General features: G+C 42.4%; 1 protein-coding gene across 3 annotated transcripts; it reads right to left on the bottom strand.

Moving 5' to 3' along the window:
* Window positions 1–1001: 1001 nt before the first annotated feature.
* Window positions 1002–18141, bottom strand: nptxrb (neuronal pentraxin receptor b). 3 transcript variants are annotated; one of them, XM_058639799.1, is made up of 7 exons: window positions 18126–18141; window positions 12928–13046; window positions 11966–12847; window positions 6941–7367; window positions 5585–5826; window positions 3093–3272; window positions 1002–1996 (listed from the first exon to the last, which is right to left on the bottom strand). In XM_058639799.1, the coding sequence occupies exons 3-7, from the start codon at window positions 12722–12724 to the stop codon at window positions 1751–1753; spliced, it is 1854 nt and encodes a 617-aa protein (XP_058495782.1). In that variant the 5' UTR covers window positions 12725–12847; window positions 12928–13046; window positions 18126–18141; the 3' UTR covers window positions 1002–1750. The 3 variants fall into 3 exon arrangements, with proteins under 3 accessions (XP_058495782.1, XP_058495781.1, XP_058495784.1); XM_058639798.1 differs by lacking the exon at window positions 18126–18141 and having other exon boundaries at window positions 12928–13415; XM_058639801.1 differs by lacking the exon at window positions 18126–18141 and having other exon boundaries at window positions 11966–13416.
* Window positions 18142–18341: the final 200 nt, after the last annotated feature.

Below are 18341 nucleotides of genomic sequence, written 5' to 3'. Positions count from 1 at the left end.
CTTAGAATGGCCAATTTTCTCCTTACATTTTCAATAATCCCCCACTTGTTTGCCATTACCGCTACGCTAAAATAAAATCCTGGCTAGAACCCTGGTACAGCCAGGACGCACTTTAAAGACAACCTTCAAAGTAAGAAGAAGCCTCTGTTTTGGGACATAGCTCTTTTGTTGGCTTTAATTACACTGTGCTCAAAATAATACTAAGCAACTTGATTCTGCATTGGTCTCCTTTAGTCAGTCTGTTGTTTTTTGTTTTCTCTGCAGAAGAAATCTTTAGAGACTCAACCCATTCAAAAGATCCAATATGACTATGCCTATGCTGGAAAGATGAATGACTGTAACACTATTCAATTTCTTTCTAATTATGCTCAGTATTTTTCAGCAGCTATATATTCATGAAGTGCTTCATTGTACATGTAATTGCTTTCACTCACGTCACGGTCTTTCCACTTAGCTGCCTTCCGTCTATCGCTAAGCATTAGCTGCTTTTGAAACAGGAAACATCCGTCAACATCCGACAACACCCAAAAGGGACACACAATCAGTGTTGTATGTGTTTGCTTAGTTGTATTTGGTGCCTTTGCTTAACATTTCCAACGAGAAAACAGAAGGGTTTTGTGGTGATCTTTTAAAAAGATGGGCATCATAGAATTGATTGACCTCGTACATGTGCAATGCCGTCTGTACAGGCGTCTGTGAGGATCTGAATTACCAAAAAGACATCTGTGCATTTCAGAGTGCGGGGGCAGTTTGGGGACACTTGTTTCTTTCGTGACAGCGAAGATGACCTTGGTCATGCACATACAATTACATTCCATCTGGATTACAGTCAAGGATACGTCACAATTTCATCAGACTTGTTCAGGTTTGTCGCAGCTTCAGTGTTTGAGTGGTACTTGGTTTTCAGAGGTCAGGTGCCGCTTTGTTAAAGTTGCGAACAAAAGAAATGCTGCAACCCGACTTTGCGGTGCTGTGATTTGTGTAAGAGGCTACGCGGGGGGGGGGGGGGGGGGGGGGGGGGGGCAGACTGGCACAACATTAGCAGAGATACAATACACGATATACTGTACATTTATAAGACCACTGTTTTACCAAATCATGGTATGCAATATAGAAAACTTAAACGCACAGAGACGTTACTCAACAGGATCATATACAGATAAAAATCAACAAAACCCATCCGAGTGCTGGAATCAGCGCTACCACGATACCATCCCCTAAATCAGTTTTAGCATTAAGCAGCTGGACATGAGGAAAGACAGTTTTTAATCTTTTTTTTTTTGTAAAATTAAGAAAAATGCTTAGCTATGGCATCATTAAAGGTTCTTTCATAATTGCATTCAAACCCAGCTCTTCCTGAAAAACCATGTATAGTTTACTGGCCCAACTATTGGTTATTTGATTATTTGGTACATTTAACCAAAGCCAAGTCAATCATCTCTTGTGGACGTCTTCCACATTTGTCGCATTCATGCCAGAAGTTGATCCTCCATGCAGCCTCCACTATGGTGATCCTGTGACTAAACTCACTGCAGAAGTAAGTGTGAACACCAACACAAAAACACAAAACAGATACACAACTCTGAACGGCCTGGGAGCCGCATCTCACTGTCCACCATAAAGGTCTCCAACCACCGCCAAATAAATATACTGTAATGTCCAATATGATATGCCTTTAAGCTCCTGAATCAACTCTTAAATCGACATTTCAAACCCGGCCATCGCGTGGCCCACTTCTCCCAGTGGCCCTTCACTGTTTCGGGCTGGGAGGATTGGATCTCTGGGCAGCGTGGCAGGGGTCCAGGGACTCCTTGGTTGCGCCACCATAAACATCTACATCATGGTCGGTCCAGGGGGCGATGTTGCCAAGTGCCGAGGAGCTGCACTCAGCCAGGGCGGTCACCTCTGCCGGCTTCAGCACCCGATCCCACAGGTTGAACTGGGAGAGCTCACCGACCAGGGACTGGGAGGCATCAAAACGTCCACCCAATGTATCCTTGGGTAGGGAGAGATGGAGAAAATGAAGGGTTATGCTGTGTGTCCGCCATGGTACAGTTTGGTTTGGTACAGTATGGTACGGGTTGGATTGGTAAAGCCCTGGGTCAGGCTTACCTTGACTTATTTGTCTCAACAAGACAAGCTTTGTACTGGTACTCCAAGGGAAGGGTGCCAAAAAATGGAATGGTATGGGGCTGGTTATTTGACTGTCCTGTACCAAACCAACCATTCCACTCAATGGAAACATGGCTCTATCTGTCCGTCTGTCTGTCTGTCTGTCTGTCTGTCTATCTATCTATCTATCTATCTATCTACAGAAAATATCCACAGTATCAAGTCTTGCTGCATCATTGCAGCATGCCTCTGTTTGATTTAATCCTTTATGCATGAGCAATGAGATGCAGAACGATCTTTGGGTCATTCTTTTGAATCCACAGGGGACAGACTTCATAATGGTTATGTAACTACAGAGTCTCACCCATGAAAAAGAGCGGCGGTGATATCCTTAGTGTTCTCTCTCTCTCTCTCACTGTCTCTGTCTGATCAAATGCTTTGGTGCGTTCTTTAAACAGCTCTCTCTATCTCCACTTGACCATGTAACCATCCATCCATCCATCAACATAATTCATTTCTCTGCCATCCATCCATCTATCAACATAATTTAGTTTGTCTCTCATCCATCCATCCATCAACATAATTTAGTTTTCCACTCACCCATCCATCCACATAATTCATTTCTCTGCCATCCATCTATCTATCAACAGAATTTAGTTTGTCTCTCATCCATCCATTCATTCATCCAACCATCAACATAATTTAATTTGTCTCTCATCCATCCACAGAATTAATTTCTCTGCCATCCGTCCATCAATATATCCATCATCCATCCATCTATCAACATAATTTAGTTTATCTCTCATCCATCCATCCATCAATATAATTTAATTTATCTGCCATCCATCCAACCATCCATCCGTCCATCCACATAATTCATTTCTCTGCCATCCGTCCATCAACATAGTTTAGTTTGTCTGCCATCCATCCGTCTGTCCGTCCATCCATCCATCACTACATCCACCATACATAAATCTCACCTGTTCCTGTCCTAGTATGAGCACTCCTCCTGGTTTGATGGGATGCCAGGCAGCCAGTCCCTCACCCCTGCCCTTCATCTTCCCTCCTTGGTAAGCTTTCCACACACCGTCCCTCAGGGTCCAGCTGACACAGATGTGCTGCCACTCGTCCTGTGGTAGGGCCAGAGGAAGCTGCGCCACCTACAGTTAAGAGATGAGACCATGGTGGCTATGAGTGACTTCAAACTCAGTGAAGGTTAGGGTTAGGGTCAGGCATTGACTGGTTATGGTTGAGACTAGGAATATTCATCCAGGGTTATAGGCTGTCCAAATGAATGGAAGTCATTCAGAGTCCTGAAAAGGAAAGCTGTGCAAACCTGTGTGTGTGTGTGCCTGCATGTGCTTGTGTGTGTATCTCAGACAGAATGTTGACATATTGGTGGCTTATGTCAGCAAAAATAATTCCCGTGGACAATCTCAATCTTGTTCCCACCGCCGCTGCACTCCTCTCTGCCATGGGCTCTATAAGCGTAAGCACTAAAAAAGGAAAGTACAATATAAAACAACAGCTGCTGCGGGGAGCTTGCCTCTGTGTCGTGCCTCATGGATTTCTCTCTGACTCTTTCATCATTTTGTCATTTTGTTTTCGGTTCTTATTCTGGAGAAAAAAAAAGTATAGGATCAAAAATAAAAGCTCTGTTTGTGCTAAATCAAAATCTAATTAAAATTTAATCTTCCTTTTTTGTGTTTGTTCTACTCTGAATTAATCAACGTCATGTTCAATAGCACCATTCGTAATCCTTCCTTTTCAAAAGCAGGTGCAATTACAGTTTTTTTATTCTGTTCGCCCAGTAACATTTTAATTTGGTTAATAGAGCTTGGAAAAAGAAGCACGACAAATAAACCCTAATCAACATTCAGCCTGCTCTCTGCAAATCCGTGGCTCCACATTCTCTACATTCCGTACAGAGAGTAATGTTTCAGTCTCACATTTGGGCAAATGGTTTTACCCTTTTACATCAATAGTACAAATGTGAGGAAGTTCACAAGTATGTGAGGCAAAATTCCACATTTACATGACATTTGAAAACAAAATTCTTGTGTTAGTTCAACAAAAACCTACAACAACTTAGACAACTTATAAGCAGTCTGCAGTACTGAAACTGTACGAAACTGAATTTACCTTGAATTTAAATTTAAATTTTAAATTGAGTTTAAATTGGATTTAAACTTGAATTTAAGTCAAGTCAAATCCAGTACACGAAAAATAGGACAACAGCAACAAAAATTGTGAAATTCACATTTTTTGGACTCTAGAACTATTTAAGTTCACAAATGGTAGGAAGACTTGACATGCTAACAACTCAACATGCTAACAACTAGCCACAAGCTTAACCAGAAAGCACCTTGATGCTAACAAGCAAGTAAGTTGCCGTATCACCACGTCGTGTAGCAAAGTCACACACTCCTAATTCAATAAATCAATTCCCCATTAGTACTTGTATACTGCGACAAGGAGAGTGGAACAACTGAACATCGTCGTCAAGCTACAACCACGGCTAAAACCATAGCTCGACTTAAGGCCCCTCCTTTACGCAAAAGATGGGGACAGACGGACGGAGCCTTTTATCCACATTTTGTTTTACTTTTTAAAAAGCAAATAGTCAAATCATTCAGGAAGGAATGACCCAGAAGAGTCTACACGGCCATTTTAAAAGTGGCTCCTAGAGCTTCTTGTCCAGAAAACTGAGAGAGTTATTGGCAGACACTCAGCTTCACTCGCTGGCACACTGTGGGACGGTGAAGCAAGTTGTCAAAAGTCGCAGCGGACATGCATAAATGTTAAAAACACAGAGTAATAATCCCCATTAATGTGGCGACTTACACTCAGTGGTCTTACATTCCACAGTGGTGGATAAATGGGCCATTCACAGTGAAGTCCCAAAGACAGACTTAACTTTATTAAACCAAAAACTATTTAGCCGAGTCATGCTGTGGGGCTGTTTATTTCCTCTTTACGTGAGAAGAATATTTATGGTTGCCCATTTGAAGAATTAAGGAATAGCTCGAAATGGCTGTGTGGTGTTAACAGCTTCGTAGTCTAAAACGTCTACAAATTACTCCGTTTGCTCGGGTTTGTGAAATCCGTATTGTACATGAAAAAGTGGTAACATGCCACGAGTGTAACTGGGTGTTTCCATCATACTTAATGAAACAATAACAAGATGATATGAACTGTCCCCTCAAATGTGTGCGTGTCATCTGTTTATTGCTCATTTTAACCCTCTAATGTCAAAAAGCCACACGGAACACAAAACTAAGGTTGTAATGATTTCCATGGCAGAGTAATTATGAGGAGACCTGCAGGGTATGAAATCTTATTTAGCACAAGAATCCCATTCATAATATATGCACTTTCATAACTGTACACTCCTTTTTTTCCCTCCCCAAGTCCTCCAGCTGCACCTCATTTGTCTTTAACCCACTTGCAGGAAGGACCCGAGGCCCCATACCTTGTCGTTGATGAGCAGCTCCACAGGATTGTGGACTCCCTGTAGCAGCACCAGCTCGTTAGGCTGCCCAGGCACTGAGTAGGAGAAGGGGGTTCCAATGCCTCCTTCTTTGGCCTTCAACCACAAACAGGCGGTGAAGGCGTACATCTCAGTGATCTCCTTTCTCACCAGGCCGTACATGTAGTCCGTCCGCATGGGAAAGGAGAGGACAAATCCATCAGGGAAGGGTGGTTCTGTCAGAGCTTTGGAGACACAAACGATGGAGACGAAAAACCAGTTAGACCACAGGTGGGGGGTGGTTTGCAAGGACACTGGTATTTGCACTGTGCACACATGCCCACACAGTGCCTGTTACAGCTAATGATCAACTTTTCTAACTTGAAGCCGGCGTGTGAATCTTGAGACTGTGAGGACATGGAGACAGTTGGAGATGTTGGGAGAATGATTTGGGAGAATCATTAGCGCTCTCGTTTCTATTGATTTCAGATGCATTTCACAAACTAATCACTTTCAAATCCAATGTGACATTTCCAAACCATATTACCGTTTCCCCGAAAAGCTCCATCATTGACACGAACACCTAGAATAGTGAAGATTTACATGTTCCAATCAAGTACTGCAAATTAGTTTGGGTTTCCGTTTCATTTACTTTGTGCACTTTCATTTTTTTACTTTCACCTGCTATCCCTGTTTGACATTTTCCAACCTACAGAGCTCATTAACTAACTTGCAGCCTTATCTCCACTGCTGTGATGACAAGTTTGCTCACATTACTCATTAAAACTTCACGTCAGCCCACTCTTGCTGTGCTCCCATCATGTCATTGATGCTGTGGTCAGTGCCCTTCTCTGTACTTTAGGTCCATCCATATGTCTCTTTGTCCACCACTAGGAATGGGAAGATTTGCACTCACAATAAGGTGATCACTGTGAATTCCCATCATGAGAATAACAATAAATGGCGAAAATCGAGGCTTTACGGTCAGAATTTGAATGTACTACGCATAAGCATGTTTGTAAAAGTATATAATCACTCCATAGCTATAGAATAAGCCTTTTACATGAACTTTAGGTCTTGCTTTACAGCGGTCGCCATCTTCTGTGTAGACGTAGAAGCTTGGTACGCAAATAGCTCTGCTGACATAAACCTGACGCATGAATCAAGGAAGGGGGAAATGCTAATCCCAACATGCTCAGGAAGGAGATGGATTAGTGCCACGGGGCATTTGTTTGTTGCATTCTGCAGTCTCACCATTAGATGGCACTATTTCTTTGACACTGGACCTTTAAGATTCTCGTTTGCCACTTTTAAATGTCAACTCTATCAACAACACAGATAAATCACACGCAAACTCACTGTGTTCTAGCTCGGTGACGCGGTGGTTGACGGTGTCGATGCCGTGATTGATCTTCTCGTGTTGACCTTGGGTCTCTTTCCTCATGGCTTGACGCTCCTTCTCCAGCATCTTTATCTTCCTCTCCAGCTCCCCCTCCAGGTCCTCCACCCTCCAGGTGCCCTTCCCGCGCCCGGGCGAAACCTTCAATGGGTGTTTGTGGGCAGGGGACGCGGGCGAGGCCGGGCGGTGGCCGGCTGGTGCTGGTGCAGGTGCTGGAGGCGAGGAGGACGCTCTGCTGGCAGATGGAGGAGGAGGAGGAGGAAGAGGAGCCTTGACAGTGTTACCAACCGGGCTCCTGCTGCCGGTGTTGCTGCTGCTGCTGCTGCTGCTGCCACTTGTACTGGTGGAAGTGTCGGTGAGGTTCAGGGCAGCTGGGCCGATCTCTGCCTGCAGCCGAGAGCCGAGAAGTACATGATGAGATCATAAAGGAAATGCAGTGAAAACCACAAACTTCTTAATGGAAATCAGCGGGGGGGGGGGGGGGGGGGGGGGGGGGGGGCTTCTATTTTTACAATAGAAGCAGTGGGAGTTGGTAAAGTAGTGAAATAAGGCTCTTTGTAGTAGCAGTAGTAAAGACAGCCGACGGGTTATCTGAACAATGTTGGTTTTCTTATTTTATTTCAGCCTCTAAAATGTTAATTTATACTGGTTTTCTTTGTTTCTCTACACCAGTGAACTGTGTGTATATGTATATATATATATATATATATATATATATGTACACACATTAGACTAGACTAGAAAATAGAATAGAATAGAATAGAATAGAATAGAACAATTCTAGGTGTGTGTGTTTATAGGTTACATCACCTTATTATGTGTTGTTGAGTCAAATTATGGTTCATTTTATATCGCATATTTTTTTTTTGTAGTGATACATGTGCAGAAGTCACATACAAACGAGCCAACCTGTGCGAAATGGATTTTTAAAAATTTGAGTACTTTTTGCTCAGGTGTGTTTATATAGTTGGTGAAAATGGAAACAAAAAACCATGTCATCAGATTGACTATAAGTTGTACCGGGAAAACAAAAGGATATAAGACACTCTATAGTAGTGCACATTCTTATAGCCTCTGTATATACGTTTTAACATAGTAATGGATAAAAGCAGCCTAAATAATCTGTGTTAAAGGGTTAATGTCCAGCCAGAGCAGGACGTTTTTCTTCAGTCTCATCATCAGACATGTACATATACATGATTAATAAAACTACATATATATATATAAAATATATATATATACTATAAAAAAAAATACTATATAGCCAACTTCCTCACACTTATATTAACTGTAGTTGGTTTATCACAGTTATTGCACTGCAAACAACAAAAGCTTCTCTGTGACATTTTATGGACCCAATGAATCATTTAATTGAATGAAAGTGAGGAAAATAATCAATGGTCGCAGCCCTGTAGTGCAAAAGGAAACGTTGGACATTTGTTTTCTCTGCAATTCATTAATTTGGGTTTTTTTATTTGGCTAGATTTTTTCCAGTTGTGTTTTTTTCCCTTTTATGTTGATTACTTATGTTTGCTTTTTGTTACTAACAGAGAATCCAGAATCCAGGTCACAGTTTCTTAATCAGGAGTTATTGGCTGCACCTGTGTTCTCCCACAGCTGAGGGCAATCAGCCTGGCCGGGAGGTAAAAGATTCCATGCTTGGGTGATTTTTGTGCTGAATGAAAATCTGAGTTGTTTGTGTTTTGAACACTTTTAATTTTCTCCATTTGGTTTAAAGTGTTTTGTTTGTGTCTCCATTGAGTTCCTGTCTTTGTCTGATGTGGTTCACCTGTGCTCAGTTTACCTCACTTTCCTTGTGTGTATTAGTTTTAGTGCCCTCAGTCTACTTTATGAGAGCATCTGTTTGTGCTCGCCTGTGTTTTTGTGCTTCTAATTATTCCGGTAGAATTCAAAACACTTCATTATTTTTCCTCTGCCCTCACCTGACCTTTACTGCATATCAATTAAGTTTCAATAAAAACCTTGTTTTGGCCACAGTGTTCATGCATGAAAGTCTCTATTTCCCCCCCCAAACATCTCTTAACATTTTGCACAGATGTGTGGTATCATGACGATAGATTCCACCAACTTTGGTCATCCCTCGGCTTTTGAAGCACCAGCGTTGACATTTTTTATCTTTTAATGAAATATCTAAACCGTGATATCACATATTTATGATAACATCAGTCCACAGATGTTGGCCCTGTGATTTCTCAGTTCTTCCAAGACTTAATCAAGAACTCAAATCACTTCCAAACATATTAAAAGAATACTATCCTATGATAGTAATGTGAGGGCTATTGTTATGAGGTTATTAGGTAAAATATTCTTGTATTTTTCTTTATTAAATCAATAGCCTTTGAGAGGATTGACACAGTCTATAGCACTACCCCTTCATTTCACTCCCTTTTTATTTCCATTGCCTTTCTTTGATTCACCCGCTTTATTACATCTACGAATTAGGATTTTAGAAACCCAATTTCCCACATGTATTTATATTCATATGAAAAAGCATGTGTGCGTCTTTCAATGTCATTAGAAGCTCTGAGAGTCTCTTTTATACATTTTCTCCCCTCCCCAATGAAAAACTAAAGATCTAAAGGTTGGCTTAATTAACATCTAAGTGTGCTGGATGTTATGATGCAAATTTTGACTTTATCCGAATTTAATGAAGATAAATTACACAGATGTATTGGGCTGGTTTCCAATTCAATAATTATACTGATGTTTGGTTGGAAACAAAGATCAGTACAGTGAAAATGACACTTATAAGGAAAGTTTATGGCCACTAATTAAAATGCATACTATGATATCTTTAGCACTTTATCTCACTGTTCGACAAGTTTGTGTCACTTTGTGAGGCCGCTCTGCTCACCCCACACCAAAGTCCATACAGAAAATCAGCAATTTTACAGGACGGCACACGTGAGTCGTTTATCCACTGCTTGCCTCCGTTAGTGGACTTCAAACGTGTTGTTCTGTGACTTGGGTGTTTGAAATGTTTTGATTGTTTTCTACGCTCCAACACATACTGTACTTGCCAAACGGGGCAGCAGTAAGACGATCTCTCCATTGTGGCGCGGAGCTTAAAAACGCAGATTTTCTCAATGGACTTTGGAGCGATGGAGTGAGAAGTTTTAACCTAATAGTCTCCGCTAGACTCGGTATGATTGGGGGTACAACAATGGACTCAGCCATTTCTCCCGGCTATCGTTCTACGCACACGTATGTTTTGGTTGTGTTTACCCACAATGCCCTGCGTTGTAGTCCGCTTCCTGCGTTTGGTTCACTTGAGGCGAACCGAGACCTATGTTTTTAGGCGTGGACCAGAGTTTGCTTCTTTTCTGCGGATCAGAGTTCGGTTCACACGTCCCCCCAAACGAACCAGACTTTCCGGGCAAAAGAACTAGGGTTTGATTTAGAAGGAGCCGCGAGAATTCACCTTTAAGCAGATATTACTTTTGTTCAATGTGTTTTTCCTGGTGTCTCAGTTTTCCGTGTCTAATGCTGGCTCAGGCAGCGCTGTCTATAAAGTGTCAAAAATACCCTGAACTATCACTTCATAACACGATGGACTCATCTTTGTTCGTTGTAAAATTAAACTGAAAGGACGGGAAGTAAGTATAGGACTGGAGCAGAAGCACAGTGAGAGGTGTTGTATTGATGGTTGTATAGATCAGCTCTGGCAGCGTTAGTATGAGGAGCAGGAGTCGCTGGTGAGGCAGCAGTAAAGAAGGAGAGAGAGAGAGTGAGAGAGGCTGGTGTTGGAGGATGAGACGCCTGCGAGGGCGATACAGTATATAATATCAAGAGAGTTGCTGAGGCAGGACTGGATGTTGACGTGCGGGTCATAAATTCACACTGACAGAGACAAATGTTGTAACTGACTGTGTTCATGTAGTGATGCAGCTGTGTGTGTGTGTTTGTGTGTGTAGTCTCAATCTCAGCTCATGCATGCACACCAGGGCTAAGTATCAAACTACCCCTCCGCCACCACCACCAACACCACCCTCTTTCCTGTCCAGCTTCATCTTTTATTTATCGCCCTTGGATGCGGAGGTAGAGGCGAGAGGCTGACACAACAGGGAGAGAGGGTGTGTGTGTAGGTTGAAGGGTGGTAAGAGACAGCAGGTGGAAAGATTTCCCTTGGGTCTACTGGAGGGAGCGCGCGGGGAAACGCAGAGTGCCTGTGTCACGAGTGTGAGTCGAATAAGAAGTGAGGTGACGGTGAGAGGGGGACGTCACAGAAAGATCACGACGGTGATATAATGGAAAATATGTACAATAGCAAGTATCCATGTAGAATTTAAACTAGTCCCTTCCCTGAGTTACAGGCACATGTGATGGGAATGGAGAAAAACATGAATATTTCATGTGAGTGACTTGGAAATCCTGTCTGGCTCACAGCATACAGTGCATGTGATTTATGTTTTTAATATGCCTTATCATGATCTTATTAGCGTATTATTTTTCCACTAAAGACAGAAAGCAACGCCTGCTGGAGTTTAAGAATCTAAAATAACAAAATACCATGAATCACATTTATTTAAGTCAGGATAATTGTGATGGGACATATATTATTGGAAATAAACAGATATAAACAGGGTTTGTGGCCCTTGAATGTAAATTGTGAATATACATGTTGGAGTCAGTATTTTCATTTGTTTGCTTAAACTAAAATGAGTATCATGCTCATTTTGTGTCTTAATAACACCTGATTTCTTATATATTGCATATTTAAAACCTATCATTATTCTGTTTTTTGTGGCTCTTAACATTTATATAATTTTATATTGTTCTAGTATAATTTGTTGGAGTAAAATAAGAAATTCTGAGAGTGCCAGAGTCAGGTCTGTGACTCATTCATCATCTTTTGTCCAAATCTCCTGCTGTCAAACTAATCTGGATCACAGCAGGAACAACAGGTTTTTTTTTTTTGGTAAAAAAGTTTTGTTATCGTCCTTGCACTCGCTTGACTCACTTACCTCCAGTTTCTCAATGCGGTCCTTCAGTTCCATGATGGCCCTCGCGAGCTCCTCCACAGCGCGCGCCGTCTGCAGCTGCGCCGCGGTGGAGGAGCTCACATCATCTCCGGCCATGACGCGCCGATTCCCGCTCCAGGCGCCGATGCTGCGCTCCGGGATGTTACTGTCGTCCTCCAGGCCGCTCTCGCACTCGCCCAGCTTCCCCGTCAGCTCCTTGATGGTCCTCTGGTCCATGAGGATCTGGTCGTTCTGCTGCAGCACCGTCTGCCGGAGCTCCTCCGCGGTGGTGCGGAGATAATTCCAGTCTTCATCCCCGGTTCCGTACAGCGGCTCATCCGCCTGCTGCTGCTGCTGTTGCTGCTGCTGCTCCCGCCGCTGCCTCAGATCCTTGGTGTTACACTCTCCCACGGGTACAGGTGTGCAGATCAACCGGCTGAAGCTGAACTGCTTCGCGGAGCCTCCTCCCGTCTCCTCGCCGAGGTTGAGCTCGTTCAGAGTGGGCACTTCCAGTCCCATGCCGCCGAGTCCGTTCCCTCCGTCGTAGGACTCGGCGCCGTGGAGCGCGCCCAGCGGCCCGGCGTGAGCCACGGATCCGGACTCCAGCTGATCCAGAGGCTGCAGCAGCGTCTCCGATGTCAGCGTGCCGTTGTCGTCGAGAGGCGCGGCGCGTTTCCGCGGACCGACCGTGGCGATGATGCAGATGACCGCGCCGAGGAAGGCCAGAGCGCCCGCTCCAACAAGCACCACCATGAACTTCATGATGACTGCGGATGAAAAACCACCGCTACCTGGAGGTCAATACAACCTATTGTTTTTTTCCTTATTGATCCCGGAGGAGAGCAACAGAGAGCAATGGCCAACAATCAGACACGCGGATGAAGCCTGTAAACCACAAACATGATCGTTATCTATTTATCTAATAATCCCACATTTGTCCCGAGCTGAGAAAACGAGCCACTTACGCGGAGATGTTGTCGAGACGCGCTGCTGTGCTCTTTTCCTCTCTCCGTCCTGCTCTGTGTGGCACCGCGCTGTCTGACGCTCCAGAGGAGAGGAGAGGCTCCGTGTCAGTGTTGCTAAGCTGCTCTCATCCGCGCGTTACCATGGGGACCGCGCGCGGGAGAGGAGGAGCGAGTGAGCGAGCGAGCGAGGCGGTGGCCATGCGTCAGTCAGAGCAGCAGAGAGATGAGTGAGTGAGTGAGTGAGGTGGTGATGGATCAATCTGTGTGTGTGTGTGTGTGTGTGTTCTTGTATGGGTATCTTTGTGAGGACCAAAACAACTTATATACCTAAGAAAGTGAGGACATTTTAGGCTGGTCCTCACATTCTGACACCCCTTAAAAATGGCCTTTTTAGGGTTTAGACCAGGTTTTAGGGTTAGGGTTATGCACTTAGTTGTGATGATTAAAGGTAGGGTTGGAGATCCTGGAAAAAACTGTTTGTGCAGGCTGAATTCAAAGGTCCATGCCCCTTTCTTCGGGGCAACAAACACAGATTCATTCATTTTTGTGACCATGCATTAATTAATTGGTTATCCAGTAAAAAAACATGCTGCAGAAAATGATCTTCCCCCCTACCTTTAAGGGTTGCGATAAGAATGCATTATGTGCATTTATAACTATCTGCCTCTGTATTAGCGTCTGTTACTATGTTCCCCTTATTTTCTACATTTTACATTTCTGTATTTTATGTTCCCTCTCTTTGTAAACAAGGTTTCTCCCATTCTTTCTACCATGGGTTTTTGTGGAGTTTTTCCTCAAATTCATTGATTCAAACCTTTATTATGTGAGAACATTTTGTCTGGTCCAGGCCCAAAGACTGGGTCGGGACCGAGATTTTTTTGGGGGTCCTCAAACAAAGTTATAATTAATTTCTTATGAGGTGTTGGAGATGTGGCTGTAAATGAGTAGCTCACCCTGTGTACACATTTGCTCTTGCCCTGATTTACTTTGGGAATTGGGTCACAATAGTTTGCCATCTTTAAAAACTGGGTTCCCATATAGTTCTGGAAAGTTCTAGTTCTTTTCTCATTTGAGGATCTTGCATATTTCAGTAAAGCGTGCTATGTCAGCATAAACGGAAAGTAGTTATCTACCTTTTAGTGGTAAATGTTTGCTCAAACACAACAAACACTAGAATGAAACAGATAAAGATGGTTTAAGATCGATTAAGATTGAATTTAAACCCTTTAAAACCGAGCATATTGCTGATGACACGTTTGCACAAGCACACTTTGCATCACTATGGTTTCCGCGACGTTTTGTGCTATCGGAAAAATTCCAACAGTTTTTGAAAGCTGAGAAATCAAACGTCAAAGCCAACGCGTGGTTATTACGGTAATTTAACTCACGCTCTTTCAAGAAGCCGGAGAATCTGCCTCAGAGAGGAGACAGTGGGAAGAACACCTGCACATAGTTTCCATTTTTTTGCCTCTTTTGCACATTGAGATATATATTCTTGTAAATGTGTTATGCTGTTCAAATTAAACATGGAAACTCTGTTGTTCGTGATTTTAAATTGTTAAAACAGTATTTTAAATTCTACATAACTGCCAGAGATTGGATGTTATTCTGGAAAAATGGGCAAAAGCACTTATTACAGGACATTCTCTGCTCCTTTTTATAGTTAAAATAAGCACACAAAACGGACATTTTGAAGGTTAGGTGTTAAAGGGTTAAGAAACATCCCATACATATGAACTCATTACTGCTCATTTCAATCACTGGACACACTTGGTGTAATTTCCATCACGGTTCACAGCCAATGTAGTGAGGGGGAGAGTGATGAAGAGGAGAGATTGCAGAGGAGAAGAAGACAGACAAGCTCTTTGGAGCCTACAGTTTCTGGATTGAGTAGGTGGAGAAGAAAATGTGTTTCACCCATGAGGCGCTGTTAACTGAAACCCTCCCCCGATGCCAAATACCTGACCCTGACCTCCTCTGTGGCCTTGTTCACCAAACACTCAAAACTTTTCCTTCACAGGGCGGATAACTCACTCTTATCAGACAGTTTACTTCAGACATTGATTCATAAGAAACAGAGACAGTGCAGCACAGGCTGAGTCTTATAACTCATAAGTGAAACGACCAAGAAGGAAAAATCTGAGCGTGGCTGCGTCAGTCAGCCTGGGAATGAATTCTAGCCTCTTTGTGCAGCAATATTTCAAAAGAGCTTCTCGACCTTCACACCCACTATTTACACTCAATAAATCAAAAACTGCTCTGGTTCAAAAAGAAAAAAAAGTGTGTAGTTGTGCATGTTAGCATGTTTGAGCTAAATGCTAATGGCAGCATGCACCTTCCATCTAATAGTTCTGCATGTTCTAATTTAGCATTAACAAGTAAAATTGGTGGAAATTAGGTTATTATTGCTCATTTACACTGTTGACTAATGAACTAAGTCATAATATTAATATTAAAAAGTCGTAACATTACAAGAAAAAGGTCGTAATGTTATGAGAATAAAGTCGTTATATTAAGAAAGTCGTAATATTAAGGAAGTCGTAAATATTATGAGAATGAAGTCGTAATATTAGAAACAGTTGTAATGTTATGAGAATAAAGTCATAATATTAAAAAATTTGTAACATTACGAGAATAAAGTCATAATATTAACAAGAATAAAGTCATTATTAACCAAGCAAAGACGATCAGCTGCAACCTGCAACAAGATGAACGCAGAGCATTTAAATTTTAAAATTAAATAAAATAATGATCTCTTTTTTTATTACGTCTTTATTCTCATAATATTAAGACTTTTCTTCTTTGTTGTTTGACTCTAATACTCCGTTGTGAGTTGCTTAACAAAACAAACACTTTTAATTTGAAATGATGTGAAATATTATCAATTATCTCTAAATTGACCATAGGTGTGAATGTGTGAGTGGACGGTTGTTTGTCTCTATATGTGTCCCTGTGATGGACTGGCGATCTGTCCAGGGTGTGACCCCGTCTATTGCCCTATGTCACCTAAGACTGGCACAGCTCCCCCCGTGACCCTCATGTGGAGGATAAAGCGGTAGAAGATGGATGGATGAAATATCATCACCAATGTCGTTATTGCTGCATCATGATGGAATATCGTGACTGAGCAAGTTGTTTTTTTAGCCCCCTCCTGACCAGACTTGAAGGCTCCTGTGGCCCCCGGTTTGTTTGAGTTGGAGACGCCTAATTTGACTTGACTGTAGGTGTCAATGAGAGTGTGAATGGTTGTGTCTCATGCATCTAGCCTGTCTTTCTCACACTGGCAGGTTCAGCTTCCTCCAGTAAACCTTTAAGCGATATACGTTTTACTGATGATTAATGGATAGATGGATGGATGAAATGTTCAAAGTTAATAATAAAACCACATCCTGAGGGAGACACAAAGGCCTGTACAGACTTTAACAGCTATTATGTATGACAGCTATTATATTAAATGTACATTATATGTCTTCCCGAAACCAAAAATGTCAACCTCATCCATCAGGTACCAAAAATGTCTTTTCTGGCTTTCACCACACAATCCATCAAACAGATGATGAGATAAAGCCCCATAAAGAGTGAATTTAAAGTGTCCATGTCTTGTTTACTGCAGTGCTTCGCAGACGCTGGTCTTATTCTGAAAGGCTGATTTCTATATTTGACCTTTTGCATGTCCAAAATAAACAAACCTAAAATCCTCCTATGGGGATTTTAGAGTGGAAAACGACCCAGTGTCGTCTATGTCATGTGTTTCTGCAAGGAACGTCCTCGTACTGAAAATCCCTTTATCCTCTTTATCCATTTTAGACCGCATTAATCCAGTTTAAGTGCAAATGTGAACATGCTCTTTTCCATTAAAACTCAATAGGTACGTCGCATGGTTTGAAACTGAGCTTATACACCCAACATAATGCAGTTACCAGGAGCCCAGATTGTGGATTAATCCTGAGAGGTGGTTGATGTTGCACACACACACACACACACACACAGATATAGGCCACTCGAATGAAAACACTGTGGCTGTTTGCTTCCACCTGGCTCACAAGCTCATTATATCCTGCCTGAGAGGATGAGGCAGGAGGGAGAAAAGGGACCAGCTACCACTTATCTCCATCTATCGCTCTGTTTTGTTTTGTTTTTTCACATTCATTACAAGTACCTGAACAGTGCACAAAAGACTGCCTGCAGAAAAGAATAAAGCTCTTAGAAGCAAACATTTGCGGCGATTCATCTCATCAACATTTCACGCAGATGAATGGACCAGGCCATGATGATAACCCCCAGCGTCACCCTGGCCTTCACACACAATCCCTCTGGAAACAGAGGCTCCACTGCTGTGTGTGTGTGTGTGTGTGTGTGTGTGTGTGTGTGGATGCATCAACAGTGCCTCCTTGTGGGGGGGATTTAGAAATAGCACTAGGATGATTGACTTGTTAGTAGCAGGAGAGAAGAGTTCTGACCTATATTATATAACAACCATGAAGGTCTTGCTCAGCTTTTTTAGGGTGAATGATGTTTCCCATGATAATAAAGCAGATTCTCACAGCTAAATACTGCATTTTAGCTTCTCTTGTGTTTTCTTTTAAATCTCTGTTAAGGTTTAATGCACGTTTTTTGTTAGCTCTGTTACTGACCTAATGCATTCCTTATTCCCTTACCTTAACCTTAACTATCATCCAAACCCTATAACCAGGTCTTCTTGACCCATAAAAAAGCACTTTAATGTCACACAAACACCCGTACACACACACAGGTGAGCACAGTTTTTATCCCTAACCTTTACCATAACAATTCAAATCTTAGTCCTAAACCTAGTTCCCCAGAAATGAGGTTCAGACAAATCCAAATAGAAACGAAGGAGACGATGTTCTTAAGAAATGGACGACTTAATCAGTGTTGTAATGTAACGAAGTACAAATACTTCGTTACTGTAAATATCTGTACTTCGTTATTTATATTTCTGACAACTTTTACCTTTACTCCACTACATTTCCTAAATAAAATGTGTACGTGTACTCCGATATATTTCCCTTAACCATCTTCGTTACTCGTTATTACAAAATAAAAGTTGAGTTGGTGACGTAATGCCAGTTTGTTGTCGCTAGTTTTTAGCGGCACGAGCTGTTAGCCGCTCAACTGTTAGCCGCAGATTTTCGGCTCCAAGTGGACTTAAAACACACCAGCGGCTCGTTGTTTACCGTGTCCGACGCCGAGGCGCTGGTCTCCGGGTTTCTGTTGTACACTAAGGACGCTGGATTTCAGCTATCAGGTGTTTTACCTCTCAGCTGTCAGCTTAGCGGTCAACCGGTGAGCTAGCGAGCTCCCGCAGATAAAGCGCAGATTTCGTCTCCAAGTTGAATTAAAATACAGTGTGACGTCTAGAAGCTCCACAGAAGTTCCAAAAAGTTTCAAAC

Source organism: Solea solea, chromosome 10 (genome assembly GCF_958295425.1).
Source record: "Solea solea chromosome 10, fSolSol10.1, whole genome shotgun sequence".
Taxonomy (NCBI): domain Eukaryota; kingdom Metazoa; phylum Chordata; class Actinopteri; order Pleuronectiformes; family Soleidae; genus Solea; species Solea solea.
This window is presented reverse-complemented; position numbering and strand designations above follow the sequence as displayed.

Excerpts from the sequence above, each read along its gene's own strand:
- nptxrb (XM_058639799.1), bottom strand. The coding sequence starts at position 12,724 with ATGAAGTTCATGGTGGTGCTTGTTGGAGCGGGCGCTCTGGCCTTCCTC. Across the intron at positions 3,273-5,584 it reads AGCTGCTCATCAACGACAAG|GTGGCGCAGCTTCCTCTGGC; the intron begins GTATGGGGCCTC and ends TCTTAACTGTAG. Across the intron at positions 1,997-3,092 it reads TCATACTAGGACAGGAACAG|GATACATTGGGTGGACGTTT; the intron begins GTGAGATTTATG and ends TCCCTACCCAAG.